Source organism: Colossoma macropomum, unplaced genomic scaffold (assembly GCF_904425465.1).
Source record: "Colossoma macropomum unplaced genomic scaffold, Colossoma_macropomum, whole genome shotgun sequence".
In the NCBI taxonomy this organism is placed as follows: Eukaryota; Metazoa; Chordata; class Actinopteri; order Characiformes; family Serrasalmidae; genus Colossoma; species Colossoma macropomum.
This window is the reverse complement of record NW_023495267.1, coordinates 1,109,503-1,125,918: the sequence shown is the minus strand read 5'-3', so window position 1 is coordinate 1,125,918 and position 16,416 is coordinate 1,109,503. Positions and strand designations below refer to the sequence as shown.

Here is a 16,416-nt window from a genome sequence, read left to right as displayed (position 1 = left end):
TACTGCTGTATCACTAAAGGATGTGCCTTATAGTAGCTGAATTCACTAATTGGAAGGGGTTTCTGGAAATGTTTGGACATATAGTGCATATCTGCTAACTGTTTCGGTACAGCAGAAAATGTAAGATCTTCTATATGGCAGAAACCAAAGCAGCCATAAACCAGAGTACAGCTTGATTTGTTCCCTGCACCATTTAGGTGGTGACGCAGTGATTTGACTATCTGTTGATTTCAGGTGACGCTGCAATCATTGAGCTTGATGACCTTCCATTTTTTTTATACGTCTTTTTAGACATCAATAACCACTGCTGTCAAATCAAAAGTGTTTCCAACAAAGGGATCAAATCAGCAAAGCAATGAACTTGCAATGAACGTTTATATATACACTTGTTATTTTGTGAGTTTAATAAAGCATCATTTGGAAATCACATTAAAAGTCATACACACAGACTCTCAGTAACCACCTTCAGGTGTCTGTCGCAGATGAAAAATAAAGCATGAAAGTTTATGAAAAACAGCCAATCGCGTGAAACATTGAGCGGCTTATTTAAAAAAAAAAAAAGAAAGCAGGAAGAAATGTGTGTAAATATGTAGACAGTAAGGCAGTTTACGATTGAATGCCCTGGAGAAGCAGTGCAGCACAAGTTGCCATGGTGTTGTAGCCCAATAAAAGCGTTCCACTGTTGTAAGACCAAGAATCCAGGTTTAGACCAAACTAAGCGAAAAGTTAGCTGGTTAAGCAAGAAATCCCGCTTCATGAGACAGGCCCCAGATCAAAACGCTAACACATAACAAAATATGTCACTAAAGAAAATACATATCTTTTTCTTGTAAATATCAGTGTTTATAGACTTCATCAAACATACATCAAGATGAACATGAATTTTCAGCCATTGAACACTCAGCTATGCCATGAGTGGCTCATACAACACCAGTTTCCATTTAGTGCAGGGTGGCTTCTGAGTCATAACAAACTAGGAAAACGTACAATTTTAAGACCTTTTAAGAACTTATTCTTTTGGCAGAACACTTTTTAAGACAGATGGCAATCTTGTTTTGAGTGCATAGTGCACTATAGAAGATGTAGTGAAATACAAGAAATATGACGTGAGGGTTTTGGCACCAATTCAAAACCTAATTCCTCAAAATAGTGGTTAGTGAAGCATATTTACGTTGCAGCCTTCTGGCGCTGTAAGATACCTGTTAGTGCAGTCTTATACACATGCAGAGCCTTGATCTTGTCAGATTGCGTGTCAATATAAGTCAGTATGGGCTATTTTCAGTTTTAAGCAGCTGGACACCATGATGCTTGCCATAGTTATTAGTAACTAAGTACTACATTCAGAGCAAATGTCCCAAACTAATATAAGTTTTTAAGTGAATAATTATGTTACACACGCTAAGAGATGCAACTTTACTGACATAATTCTAAGAAATTAAGACAATTGCTAAATCCTTTCTTTCATGTGCAGAAAAAAAATTTGAGGAAAATTACTTTAGGGTAAATAAAATACAGGCACCATCTACAACCTTCTTAATATACAAAGTTCAGCCTTAATTTTATGCTTTAACTGAAAAACATTCTAAATATGACTAACCAGTGCAGGATCCTACTTCTAGTACTCCTAGACAAAAGTTTCAGTTTTTCAGTAGAAAAGCAAAGTAAAAAAAATTGCAATATAACAACAGAGATGACAAAAAACATTATAACTCATCATGTGGCACATGGAGCTGTCTACCATAGTCCGTTACTTCACTATTCATGAAAATATCTTGGTTCTTCAAAATCTCTGCTTCTGAAAGCCTTTCATCTCCATCTTGATCCATTTCCTTGATTAGATGAACAGCCTGTTTAACACAGAAGAAAAGAAAATTCAGCATTATCTGTATTATCCCAAAAAAGTTGGGACAGTAGGTAAAATGTACATATTAAACAGAAAGCAGTGATTAATATATTGATTAGTTGGTAACTTGCACATCTGTTAAGGCACCATTAACACTGGACCAGTTTTGGTTCTAGACAACATCTTTTTCAGGGGCCATGCTTATTTCAACATGACAACACCAATGCACTTTGCATGTGTTAAAACAGCATGGCTGCGCAAAGTGAGAGAGAGAGACATGTGTTGCATTATTACGTTCAAAACACGACAATGAAGCATACAGATACAGCTTAAATCCATTGACACAGTCTGCCTTGTGTCAACAGTCCAGGCTGGTGGAGGTGGTGTAATGGTGTGGGGAATGTTTTCTTGGCACACTTTGGGGCTGTTAATACCAATCAATCATCGCTTAAAGGCCACAGCCTATTTGAGTATTGTTGTTGACCATGTGCATCCCTTCCTGGCCACAATTTACCCATCTTCTACTTCTACTTCCAGCATGATAATGCACCATGTCACAAAGCAAAAGTCATCTCAAACTGGTTTCATGAACATGACAACAAATGCATTGATCTTCCACCAACCTCTTCTCGTGCTGAACCATAGCTGTTTGGAGCAACCCACCGCAGCTGCTCATCCCGGTTTAACTTGCCGTCCTTGTCCTGGTCATAAAGGTCTTTAAATCGAACTGTCTCCTCAATCTCCCACTGAGATGGCTCATCATCATCTTTGAAAAAAAGCAAACAGATATTGCAGGTGCATACAAATTATGGAAAAAACTGGCTATTTTATAAGGTACACACCTATAAGTGCACTTTGTAGGTTAACAGTTACTGACTGTATCTCATATGCACAACTTAGCCACCCTTAACCTCATCCTTCTATGGAAAAGGACCGCCACTGGCCAGATATTATTTTGGTGGTGAGCCATTCTTAGCACAGGAGTGATACCAACATGGTCGTTGCATGTTAGTGGGTGTTGTGCTGGTATGGTTGCATCAGGTGCAGCAATGTTGTGTCAGTGCTGGCTATGTTACTGCTGGGCTGAGGGTAGGCTGGCAACCAAAACATCCAGGAAACAGTGGTCCTGTGGACACTGAATGGCTAGACGATGACTAACACAAATTGTGCATGGAGAAAAGATAAGCTATAGTTGTGCCTGAGGAAAAAAATGAGTTATAGTCTCCAACTGTACACCTAAACTGCACGATTTGGGGAAAACATCTAATTATGATTTTTCTGGCCAGTATTGTGACTGTGATTTAAAATGTAATAATTTTCTATAAATTAAGGCCTGTTATTTTGGCAAAGACCACCAGAATGTCTGGCATACTGTACCAGACTGACAGTTAGTTGTAGGTTTGTTGTCACATACATTGCACATGGGTGACTGGTTGCTTTTGATTGGTCTAACTCATCTACATGTATTTCACAAGCTCCATGTTACTGGCTTACGTTTCCCCACTTAGAACACATTCTGGATAATATATGCTATAATTAAAAGGCAGCTCCTGCCATTTGAAAATTGCACATGTTCAAACTGTGACTTTGACATATAAACAGTTAATCTTTCAGACCTAACTATTTCGCTGGGTTTAATCTTTACCATTTGCTCTGAGATCTCCGATGAATTCACTCAGACTGATAAATCCATCTTTGTCCAAGTCATACTCACTCAACACATCTTCAATTGCAAAATCCTACAAGCACAAACAAAACTTTCAGCTGAAAACAAACAACAAACTTTTAAAGCAACCAGAGTAATTCAGATGACTAGAACCAACAAGTTTATTACCATGTTGCCATTGCAGTGTCAGTGACTTACCGCCATGTGATCTACTTCAGACGGATGTGTAAACGCAAGAAATTCTGTCAAGTTCAAGCCAGGTGTGCCATCCACATCAGCAAAGTCAAATCGCCTTTTCTCCTTCAAATGAAGCTGTGAATGGTAGAGTTAGTTTGAATGATACTGTAGACAAAATATATCAGAATGAAATAATGCAATATCACGTTTTGATGTGTAATGTCTTTTTCAAATACAAATCTGAGAGATTCTTCTTCTGGGTCCTCAAGAACTGCATTTTCATCCACTTCAACAGTATGCCCATGCATCACCATGTTGTATTCATCCCAAGAAACCAGACCATCGTTGTTTGTATCAAAGCCTGGGAAGCGTTCCTCTGCATCGTCCATTGCATACCTCCTGTACACCTTCTGTATCCATAATGTGATTTCCTCTGTCAAAGCACAAGAGCACAGAGTCACTTTGAAACAGACCAACATAGACTTTATTTACAACACAACAAAAGTAATTTAGTGTTATCCTGTAATTTCTACAACCTACTCTTAATGCTTACTTCTTGAAATAATGAACATATACATCTGAATCAACCTGATTTTTACTCACCTGGAGTCAAGTATTTGTCTGAGTCAGTGTCAATTCTCTTTACTATCTCCACCATTTTCTTCCTCTGTTCAGATGGACTCAATTTCTTAATCTCATCTTTATCCTAAATAATAACAGATAGTTATAATTATGGTGATTGATACCAAGTATTTATGAGTCTGTCAGTGTAGGGCTTATAATCCACATATTCCTGGCACCACTCTACTCAGACATCGCTTAAAGGGGAATTCCTCCGATTTTTCAGAATTTCTCCAAAATTCAATCACTGAGATGTAAACAAAGTCATTCATAGTGGTCTGATGTGAACTGGTGCATTGTAGAGTAACTTACTGAATCCGATTTTCTTTACTACGGCAGTGATGGGAACCAGGGGTTGTGACATCTACAATGCAAACATAGCCATTTTATTTGCTATCCAAACAACCTGTGTCTTTCATATGTAACGCACACGATGGTAAAGTAGTGGTAAATCTATGAAGGGGGGCGGGGGGGGGGAATTGGGGGGAAATGTCACGATCCCATCATCACTGACGTGAACAGATTCTCTGGTTTACATGTTTCTACTTTGTTTACATGTGAATGAGCTAAATATGCAGAAATTTTGAAAAATTGGTGAAATTCTGACTATTACTGACTGGCAGAGTGAGTTGTGTGAGTTGTCAGCCTTCTGATTTTGGCCAAAGGGTAAGAATTAGCTGGATGTTTCAAAATGTACAATTATTAACACATTTGTAAACCGTACTTATGCAACCATTTACAAATACAGCCAAAGCATAAACCTTTGTAAACCCTTTGTTAAGGTCCAAGTTTTATTAGTTGTATCTCTCTTGTTTATAGTCAGTGACCACCAAATGTTAAACTGTCTAACTTTATAGAGTAGTATAGAGTGTGTGTAGAGTAAGTAAGAACACCCCTGGTCAAATTACTTATTCTGTTGATTCTCTATAAGGAATGAATCTGCAAATTTTAATGTACAGTTTGTTTATTTGAAGAGTTTAATATATTGGGAAAAGTAAATAAAATATACAATGTGACAACTTTTCTTTTCATCAGATAAACAGAAATTGTACATTAAAATGTGCAGAAGTGTGTTCTCTGTAGAGAAGATGAACTTATTCTCACTTGAAATGAGAAACACAGTCATCAAAACACGTAGTCTGACCAGGGGTTTTCAAATGTTTGCATATAACTGTATCTGTGTCTAAGTGTTGAAACTATGAACAACTCATGGGGAGAACATAGGTTTAGACAGAAGTGGTTAATAATATTTTATCAATATTGTTAATATTGATATTTTATCGTTATTGCGATAATATGCTTTTCTGAGGAGATTGTGGATATTGTCACTACTTTAATAACACTAAATCACTACAAGATTCCTTACCAAGAGAGCAAAAATAGTCATGTTTAACTGGACTTGCTGTACCAAAGTATGGAAAATGTTGAAAAAACAAGTTGGCCCACTGGACTTAATAGTTAAGTTGTGCTATGTTGTGGTTGTGCTTTTCTTTTGGTGACCTGTTCAGCCATTTTCACCAAGTAGGTTGGCTCCCCACTGCCTGATGTTTCAATAAAGAGCATTTTTCTAACAGAAAATGTCAGACTCCGGGTCGTCTTCTTTGCTGACGCTACAGTATTTTTTTTTTTTAATTTTGCAATACATATCGTGTGTCATAAAAATGTTTATTTAAGTATTGTAAGATATTACATTTTTGCTGCATCACCTGCCCGTAGGTTTAGGTATATCCGGACATTCCCGCTTCTTAAGCTAACTTCTGTAAATTATAGTGACTAACACCATCCATGTGTTGCCTTACTGGAAAGTGGCCAATGGAACACACCGTTGTCCTCACACTCTGATTACATGTTCTTTAAAAATATATACCTTTGTTGTAGTTTATGATGTTCTCAAAACATCTTTACAATACAGTTTGGGCTTCACTGTCCATCCCTACCTCAGCATCAAGAAAAGCGTTTGCACTATGTTCGTGATTGTGATGGTGTGAAATTCGGCGCTCCGCTTGCAGCACTTTATCGCAGGAAGCGCAGCACAGTGCGACAAACAGAAGCACAACAGGGGCTTTCATATTCAGCATCTGTGAAGGAGAAAGACAGGCGCTGCATCTAAAATCACATTACTGTACGAGCCGTATTACACTTATAAATGCCATTGTAATAGGTGTGTATTATTTCTGACACACTATTTAGCTAGCAAGGTAACTAGTGTATGTGGTTTTGGACGCAGCCAAAGATACCCAAACATCCCCTGGTGGTTGCTTACAAGTCACTGTGATTGTGTAATAAATGGCAATGACAACCCTAAAGAACAATTTAGCACCGTAGTAAAGTTGGTTTTACACTCAAGATTCGACACAGATTCGCACTTCTGATGTCAACAGCATTAAGAGAGAACATAAGATGAGATCTCAAGTTAGGACTTCACTGTTTATTTTTACCTTAATTGCTTTTATTAAAGAAATTCTCAACACATTTCCTGAATTGAACGGTGCATTAACTGGATCTTCACGTACATCAAAGTGCCTGTCCTTAATTTAAAAGTCTGTGCTGAACCTCACAATCTTAACAGCATCTATACTGTAGGGCCAGCTGAAACCCAAGCAATTAAGTACTTTCTGTACTTTTCACTTAATACAGCAGCAAGTGTTTTTATGATTAATATTCTATACACATTAAAAAAATAAATATATTGTAGGGCCCAAAAATGTAAATACAAGGCATTAAAGACTGTTCTAACCGCTAGTGATTAATTTTAATTAATGCATTAAACATTAAAAAAATCAATAGCTTCTTTACTGAAGGGCTAATGCATTAAAGGGGGACCTATTATTGCAACTTCCTACAAGTAGAATTTGAGTTGCGTTAAAGTTTAATGCATTTTTCATACACAATAATCAATAGTTTCTTTACTCTAGAGTTTCCAATTATGAACCCAAATGCATTAAAGACCATCCTATTACTAATACTTACTACAGCAAACAGAATTTGAAGAAAGCCTTGTGTTGCTACCATATTAATGCAGCTTACAAAACTCTTAATAAAAATTACAACCTATTACAGCAAGTAAAATCTGAATAAAGTCTTGTGTTAAATTATGATAAATTATTCATGAACAAAAAATTCAATAGCTCCTTTATACAGTAAAAAAAGTACCCTATTATTGGAACTAACTACAGCAAGCAAAGTATAAATTTGTTGTGTAGAATTTTAATTAATATTTTATAGTCAAAAAAATAAGAGCTTATTTACTGTAGGAGCCAAAATTTATAAAACGAAATGCATTAAAGAGTGCAACTTACTACAGGAAGCAGAATTTGAAGAATTGTGTTGAATATTAATTAATGTTTTAAACATCAAATGCTCAACAGCTTCTTTACTGTTGAGCCCAAAAGTGTTAAACCAAATACAGTAAAGACTGTTCCATCATTACAACTTATTACAGCAAGCAAATCTGACTAAACTCTAGTATTTAATTTTATTTAATATTTTCAACTTCAAAAACCAAGTAACTTCTTTACTGTACGACCTAACAATTTAAATCTAAAGGCAATACTTTCTTTACTTTTGACCCTACAATTATTAAACCAAGTGCATTAAAGAGTGTCCTATTACTGCAACTTACTACATGGAGCAGAAGTTGAAGAAAGCATTGTGTTGAATATTAATCTTTTAAACATAAAAAACTCAATAGCTTCCATACTGTAGGGCCTACAGTTATAAAACCAAAAGCATCATAGGTCATCCTGTTACTGCTACATACTACAGCAAGCAGAATTTGAATAAAGCATTGTGATTAATTTTAATTCATTTTCCAACCAGCAAAAAATTCAATAGCGTCTTTGCTGTAGGGCCTATAATTATGAAACCAAATGTATTACAGATGGTTCTATTCAGGCAAAATATTGAATCAATAACAATATGTTTAAAGTTTTTAAAATTTTAAATAACTTGTACCACAGAAAATTTATATGTTGTTTAATTTAGGTTTTACAGATGCAAAAGCAAATGCATTTCTGTGTGGAGTTTCTGCATGGGTTTCCTCTGGGTGCTCCAGTTTCCTCCCACAGTCCAAAGACAGGCCAGTTAGAGATATTACTTGGTGTGAGTGTGGTGCGAATGTCTATATCTGTGTGTCTGCCCTGTGTTGGACTGGCGACCCGTCCAGGGTGTTTCCTGCCTTTCACCCAATGAGCACTGAGATAGGCTCCAGCACCCCTCGCGACCCAGGAGGATAAGCAGCGTAAATGATGAGTGAGTGACTAAACAAAATGCGTTATTCAAATTCTGCTTGTTGTTGTACTGAGCAATAATTGGATAGTTTTTAAGGCATTTGGTTTTACAATTTTGCACCACACAGTAAAGAAGTTTGAGTTTTTGATGTTTAAAACATTAATTGAAGTTTAACAGAAGACTTTCTTCAAATTTTGATTGTTGTAGTAAGTAGCCAAAACAGGGCATTCTTTTATTTGATTTTACAATTTTGGCTCCTACAGTAAAAAAGCTATAGATTTTTTTTGTCTACATCATTATTAGAATTATAATTAACAAGATTATACAATTAAACAATTATACAATTATATGATAATTTAACAAGACTTTATTTAACTATTACTTGCTGTAGTGAGTCGTAATAACTATAGGCTCTGTAATCCATTTATTTCCATAACTGTAGGTTCAATAGTAAAGAAGCTATTGATTATTGTATGTAAAAAAATTAATTAAAAGTCAACAGATTTTACTCAAATTCTACATGTTGAGGTAAGCTGCATTACTATGGTAGTCTTTAATGCACTTGGATTTAAAATGTTAGAGACTATAGTAAAGACGTTATTGAATTTTTGATGTTTAAAACATTAATTAGAACACATGAGTGTCTTCACATTTGGCTTAATGTAGTTAGTTGCAATAATAAGGCATTCTTTAAGGCCTTTGGTTTTACAGTAAAGAAGCTATTATGTTTTTGATATTTAAAACATTAATTAATTCAACACAATGCTTACTTCAAATTCTGCTACATGTAGTAAGTTGCTGTAACAGGGCACTCTTCAATGCATTGGGTTTTACAATTTTGGCTCCTCAGTACGGAAGCTATTAACTTTTTTGTCTATAATATTAATTTCAAATTCTATACAACACTTAATTTAAATTCTGCTTGCTGAAGTTAGTTACAATAATTGGGTACTCTTCAATGCATTTGGTTTGACAAATTTGGGCCCTTCAGTAAAGAAGCTATTGTTTTTTTTTTTTCATTTTTGAAGCTGCTGAATTTGTATTGTAATGTATTATAATTTAACACTAGACTTTATTCATATTTTACTTGCTGTTGTAACTATAAATTCTTTAATGCAAATGAATTTAAAATAGTAGGTCTTACAGTAAAGAGTTTATGGGATTTATGATGTTTAAAACATTACAATTAAACACTAGAGTTTATTCAAATTTGGCTTGCTGTAGTTAGTTATAATAATATGACACTCTTTAATGTGTTTGGATTTACAACTGCAGGCCCTACAGTAAAAAAGTTATTGAATTTTTGTACATAAAATATTAATTACAACTCAACCCAAATTTATTTTATACTTGCTGTAGTAGGCTGTGAAAACAGGGTACTCTTTAATGCGTTTGGATGTACACTTTTGAGCCTTCAGTAAAGAAGCTGTTGAGCTTTTGATGTTTAAAACACAAGGCTTTCTTCAACTTCTTCTTGGTGTTTAATGCATTTGGTTTTATAATTGTAGACCCTAGAGTGAAGAAACTATTTATTATTGTGTGTGAAAAAGTGTATTCAACTTTAACACAATTCAAATTCTGCTTGTAGTAAGTTGCAAAAACAGGGCACACTTTAATGAATTTGGGTGTAAAATTTTAGTCCTTACAGCAAAGAGACTATTGATTGTTTAATGCCTTAAACTTTCTGAAAAATTAATCACTTTTATCACATTAATTTTTTTTCCAATAAAATTAGTTTATTGAAATCTGACTCGCTGTAGTTATTCAGAATGTTAGAACAGTCTTTTGTTACATTTTGGGCCCTATAATAAAATAGCTATTGATTTTTGTGTATGTGTATATGATATTGATCATAAATCAACACAACACTTGATTTAAATTTTGCTGCTGTAGTAAGTGACAAATACAGGAAGATCTTCATTGCTTGGGTTTCAGTTGGCCCTACAACATAGACGCTATTGTGAGTTTGACGTTTAGCCCAGACTTTTAAATTAAGGGCGTGCACTTTGACGACGGTCCCTTCCGTTTGTACGTGAAGAACTGCATAATTCACCACTCAAATTGGGGAAATGTGTTGAGAATTTCTTTAAAAACAATTAAAGTAAAAAATAAACCGCGTAGTCCTGAGCTTGTGTTCAGTGGAGAATGAATATGAAAGTGGAAACGTCTTTAACATCGAATGTGTCGAATGTCAATAGCACCTTTTCCGCGGTCAGTTTTGCCTCCATTTCTGTTACACGATCTCGCACAGCGCGCCTCTGACGGCAAACTCACTGTGTAGTTGGCTAAAACAATCACTAGTTTGCAGTGTTTCTGGCTCTTCTGCCATGCTAAAACAACACGTGAAGCGCTAGTTAGCTAGTCATGCTCATGGCTGCTGTCTAAAATAATGACGTCAGTGGAACAACTGCGCGCTGTATGGAAAAACAGGAACTTACCTAGAAGTGATTTTGGGAAGTTTTGACAAACATTAGCCGGACGGCCAGCGTTGCCATGGAGTTTTCTCTGCTCTGTGAAAGCATCGACTTTCACTTGAGATTCAACTTGCGGGGGTGAACAAAAATAATTCTTTTTAAAATGATTTTTAAATGAATGATTTGTTAGTCATACGTGATGTTTTGTTTAAAAACAATACCATATCTTTAATTGGAATGCATTGAAAGAATAATTAGTAGTAATAATAAGTAGTAGACCATTTCAACACAGTAGGGTTTTAATCCCTGCATCTTGGTTTCGCCCCGGTGACAGTCCACTGCCGAATCTGTCCGCCCGCGTGAAGGAGCTTTAGTGGCACCTGCTGGACCGGAGAAAAAACAGGATTTTCACCACACTGGTTCTGCCTCTGTTTACAACATGCACTGCACGATTCAGTGCGTTTCCTGCTCAAAAAGCGTCACAGTCATCTGATATATCGCTGCTGTCGGAACAAAACCTCGTATCTCGAAAATTATAACTTTACATGAGAAGGAAAAAAACTACTTTACTTTTAATATAAGTCAATATAACCAGACTTTTTTCCAACTTTTTTTCCAATTTTGGGCCAGTTCTTTTGGTCCATTCATCATGAAATTTACACACAATGTAAAGGACAACAGGCCTTTTCAAATTATGTCTAAAACTGAAAAATGACAAAAAATGGAGATACGAGGTTTTGTTCCGACAGCAGCGCTATATTTTTTATTGCAAGTAACCATTCATACAAGAACAGAATAGCGGTATGATGCATAAAAGCTCAACATTCACATATCAAAAGAAAAGAAAAAGATGAATTTACAGAATTTCATGTTTTGCTGCAGGTTTAAATTCACTAATGTAGATATGTAATTACATAGATCTGTGCATACAAGGGTCATATGTGAAGGTATTTTTCTGGCAAATTTTATCTTATGTACATAAAATGTAGCTATTTTTATGATTACATTTGTTATAAAGCGCTCATCCGGGTTGAAAAAGGGTCATCAAAAAAGTAATAAAACATAGTGACTTTCTTTACCAGTCTTTCTTTTCAAGTCTAAATAAGATAAATCCTAAAAGAGTAGGAAAATACACAACAGAAAAATAAGTGTTTAATGGATTCTACAGTCCCTTTACAAAAAACACAAGCATCATTCACATTGAACAATTTACTCAAAGCACCATTAACAGGGTAGCATCTATGTAATATTTTATAAAGCACCTCTTTCATTTTGTTATTAAGAACATACAGGTGAGAGTCCAAATTGAATGGCTGTTTTGTCTTTGTTGAGCTGACCGCTGAAAGGTTACTAATGGAATGTATTTATGAGATAATAGCTGCCTTATAAAATTATTTAAAGAAAAATCTTCTGTAGCCTTGTGTTTATCTTTAAGTAAATAGAGAAGACCATCAGGGACAGAGCCACATACCCTCTTAAATTCTGTATTCGAACTGATATCTCATAATTATAAGTAGTGTGAGAGATTTTCTAAAGTATTTAAACAGGTAGGTGGAAGAATTTCTTAAGATTTATGAATCTGGTTGGAAAAGTAGTAACTTCACTATTTATGGTTGATTTGATTCCATAGTTAATCACATTATGCTGTGTGTGCAGGCCTCTGTGTGTATGTGCAGGCCTCTCTGCTTAGGCTTTGTCCTGAGTGCTTGCAAATGGTATCACTGTGTTTCAACCAGGCCTAGGAAACACTGCTCAGTCTCATCTTTAACATAAATTGTAACTATGATGGGGACATTTAGACATTATCTAAGAACATTGGCCTGCACACACACAAACAGACACACACACACACACACACGCACACACACAGATACTTGGTTTTGACCATAAGTTTATTTTTTATCTATTTCATATATATTTTATATATATTTTAACACTTCCTTGTTTAGTCACAATTAGGGATAATCAATAGATTCTTCTCTGTACTCTCTTGATCAATGAAAAAATGAAAAAGTGGGATATGTTAATTGAAGTGATATGATGTAATCAAGATCATAGCTCCATCTTCTTAAAATGTGTTTTAACTTATAGATAATGGTATAATCAAATGTAATGGCCAGCAATTATTGTTTATGTAATGGTATATGAATGAATAGAACTGACATAGCTGATGAAGGATGGCATTATTAGAAGAAAAACAAGGTGTTTGTCACAGAAGGCAGAGGCTGACTGAAGATACAAAGTGGTTGTAAAAGGTACATCAATGTTAGAGTTAAAATGGAGCTCAGTAAAGACAGAGTTGCATGTGATGGTAAGACTGATCTTTGTGTTTGATGTTTAATTGTTAATTGATTAACCAACGCTTATAGGAATATAAATGTCCAGTTTTTTTGTGAAATGAAACTCTGACATTATCAGAGGAAAGTTATTCTGTGTGATACCTTAAAGAGGCACACCTCCAAAAATGAAAAATGTGACCATTTCTATGTTGTAAACATTATTAGTTGTGTCCTACCACAGCGCTGCAGTAGTCTCTAGGGTGAGATTTTCAGGATTAAAGAACAAGGACCACCCCCTTATGATGATGAATCTTGAAGGTGAGAGGACTTTTGAAAAGGACTTTATTTATACTGAATTTGAACTTTAATTAGAATATTTTTATTAAGGGTTAAAGTGCAAAAGAGTAAACCCCTAAATTCTCTTATTTCCTTTCTTTTCTTGATATTTGTTTATTTTGTTGTTTCTGTTAACTGTTTTCTTCTATGTAATTTATTTATTTATTTAGAATATCCTTACAGTGTAAATATTTTAGCTTTTATTTATTTTTAATCCTTTATATTGTTATTTTTGTGAAAGATAGAGTTGATATTTTCTATCTTATTTTTTACTTTTAGTATTATATATATTGTCTATAAAGTAACAAGTAACAAATTGTAAAAACCTTGTTAAATAAATTAACATGGTTAATTATGTGCTTGTTAATTCTCTTCTTGTTACTCTTTTCTTTTCTTGAGTGCCTTGCTATCCCTTTGCTGCTGTAACACTGAGAATTTCCCCATTGTGGGACTAATAAAGGATTATCTTGTCTTATCTTATCTTATCTTATCTTATCTTATCAATCCATCTATCCATTCATCCATCCATGCTTTCTCTCCCCAGCAGTATTTTATTTAGAGTTATATGTTTTGATCTGAACTTAGAGCAATGTGATGACAGTTGTTTCCAGGTACGGTGTTTTAAGTTAGGGGTGCATAACGTGTCCAACATAACGTGTCATACAGTACTATGAAGAAGCGAGAAATGACAATATACACACAACACTGGCTCTGTTTACATACAAAGATTTTTGCCGATTGAATAAATTCCGATTATAGATGAAGACTGATGTGTTTACATGCTCACTCTACTCAACAATCTGATCAAAATCTCTGTTCACACGCACACAAGTAAACAAATGACGCGCATGCGTAGAGCATCACTTAGTGTACACGTTACCATGGCAGCGAGCATCACGTGAGGTCCAGTCAGAGTGTGACGAGTTTTCTGTTGGCGCACTTGTGTTTTTAACTGCTTTAAAATTATGACAGAATCAGAAAAAGGTACTTCACATGTACTTATTAAGGAAGGGCTCATGTTCTGAGACACATAAGCTGAACGCCTGTCCCATCGCCGTCTTTTTAAAGTTCAGAGCATGAACTTCGTCTCCTCTGCAGACCAGTTTCTGTTCCCGCCATGTTGGACATTTTAAACTTCCGCTATGACGCACATGCGCAGAACGTACTTAAAGTTTCCGATTGGGAATGTAATCGGATACAGGCGTTTACATGGTTTTAATTCTTCTAATTAACAGATTATTTACAGGATTATCCAGCTCGTTCAATCGGATAGGAATTGTAGTCCAAATGGCTTCAATCGGACTAGTCTATTCAGAATGAGGTAAGAAGTAAAAACGGATGTATTCTTTTCCGATTGAGCTATTCGTGCTCTTTTTAACGGATTATTAGGCTGCATGTAAACGTGGCTACTGTCACAACGTTGTCTACTTTCTTACAACATTGCTACAACTTTGTGAAAAGGTGGTGCTGTTCACGTTGTCTGAACAAGGCTCTGTCATATTGTTAGTGTTATGACCACCTATTTGCAACATAGCAAAATTCCATGGAGTTCCATGTGCAACATAATGGAACTTACAAGGGTTCTAGGAGGCTGTGACAACGTGCCGCACTGACAGCGTTGCCACTACGGCGTCACAATGTTGTTAGATAACGTTCTATTATACAACAGTTAGTTCTGGCCACGCAAGCTGATTGGTTGAGAAGCGTGCTATTATTTCGCCATAACATCAAGGGTTTTTCACAAACACTGTATCACTCCGCTGAGACGCCGTTGCTAAGCAACGTCTTTGATAGGAGACGCTCAAGCCATTTGAACGTTTTTACTTCTTACTTTGGTCACAAACGGAAAATGGATACTTTTAAGATTACATCTGACCTACAGCCGTTTTGGTCAGAATCTGAAGGTGAGACTACACTAAATTCCCAAACTGTCAGTTGGTCTGTGTGGAGCTGGAGAACGAACTGCCGGCTGTGCAGCGAGTGAGCGAAGCTCGTTACTCTGACGTAGCAACAAGCTGCTTGTTGAGGAACTATAATTTGGCGGAAGGAACTGCTAACATTAAAACATATTAAATGCCATGTTCACGGCCCAATTTATTTATTTATTACTTTATTTATTTAACTGTTGTATAAAAGCAATAGAACTCTAGAGGTTGTGTGTTATCACGAATAACATCACGGCTGTGATGATCTACACAGCCATGATGTTATTTTGCGATAACACACTCCCTCTCGTGTTCTGTTGCTTAAATAGCATTTCAACACAGTGACAGCATCGTGGGAACCAAAACAATAGGTTGTTGCAATGTAACTGTGTTCGCTGAACTGCTTTCTCCTTCTGGACGACCTTTATGCAAATAAGCTGAGCGACCAATCAGATTGTTGATGTGCAGCGCGGTAACCTGTGTCACACCCACAGCCACATGGTGAGATTTAACACTGAAACGCAGTGTGGGAGATATAACTGTTGGTATAAACGTAATTATTGCGATAAACGATGCTTTTTAAGTTTAAAAGCCATATTAGTCTACGTTGGGACTCAGAACTGGCCTGTAAATCTGTATAGAGTTTCTCTCTTTGCATGACACTTTTTTTGCGCGACACTGCCCCAGAGCCGGCAACAGTTATTGGAAATGCCTTCTGAGGCCGAAAGGCACCCGGTCATGTCCGAATCTACTGTTTGTAGAAACGATGAACAACGCTGCCTTCTAAGGCACTGACCCTGTGATACGGCGCAGGCATCGCCTTCATTTTCGGCTACAGCCAGTCGCGCGCAGGTCGCAGTGAGTGAGTGAGCTCTTCCGAGTGTCGCACGAGGTCGCTGTTGGGCCGCGTTCTCGGCAGTCGCTC

At 36.1% G+C, this 16,416-nt stretch overlaps 1 protein-coding gene across 3 annotated transcripts; it reads right to left on the bottom strand.

Moving 5' to 3' along the window:
• Nucleotides 1-381: 381 nt before the first annotated feature.
• Nucleotides 382-11,308, bottom strand: rcn2 (reticulocalbin 2). Of its 3 annotated transcripts, XM_036561750.1 has the most exons (9): nucleotides 11,231-11,308; nucleotides 10,976-11,080; nucleotides 6,245-6,385; nucleotides 4,290-4,392; nucleotides 3,923-4,119; nucleotides 3,708-3,821; nucleotides 3,489-3,582; nucleotides 2,467-2,609; nucleotides 382-1,847 (listed from the first exon to the last, which is right to left on the bottom strand). In XM_036561750.1, exons 3-9 carry the CDS (start codon nucleotides 6,383-6,385, stop codon nucleotides 1,704-1,706), a joined length of 936 nt encoding a protein of 311 aa, XP_036417643.1. In that variant the 5' UTR covers nucleotides 10,976-11,080; nucleotides 11,231-11,308; the 3' UTR covers nucleotides 382-1,703. The 3 variants fall into 3 exon arrangements, with proteins under 3 accessions (XP_036417643.1, XP_036417644.1, XP_036417641.1); XM_036561751.1 differs by having other exon boundaries at nucleotides 2,467-2,606; nucleotides 10,976-11,308; XM_036561748.1 differs by having other exon boundaries at nucleotides 10,976-11,307.
• Nucleotides 11,309-16,416: the final 5,108 nt, after the last annotated feature.

Excerpts from the sequence above, each read along its gene's own strand:
- rcn2 (XM_036561750.1), bottom strand. The coding sequence starts at position 6,385 with ATGCTGAATATGAAAGCCCCTGTTGTGCTTCTGTTTGTCGCACTGTGC. Across the intron at positions 4,393-6,244 it reads ACGCTTTTCTTGATGCTGAG|GATAAAGATGAGATTAAGAA; the intron begins GTAGGGATGGAC and ends GTTATTATTTAG. Across the intron at positions 2,610-3,488 it reads CGGAGATCTCAGAGCAAATG|ATGATGATGAGCCATCTCAG; the intron begins GTAAAGATTAAA and ends TTTTTTTCAAAG.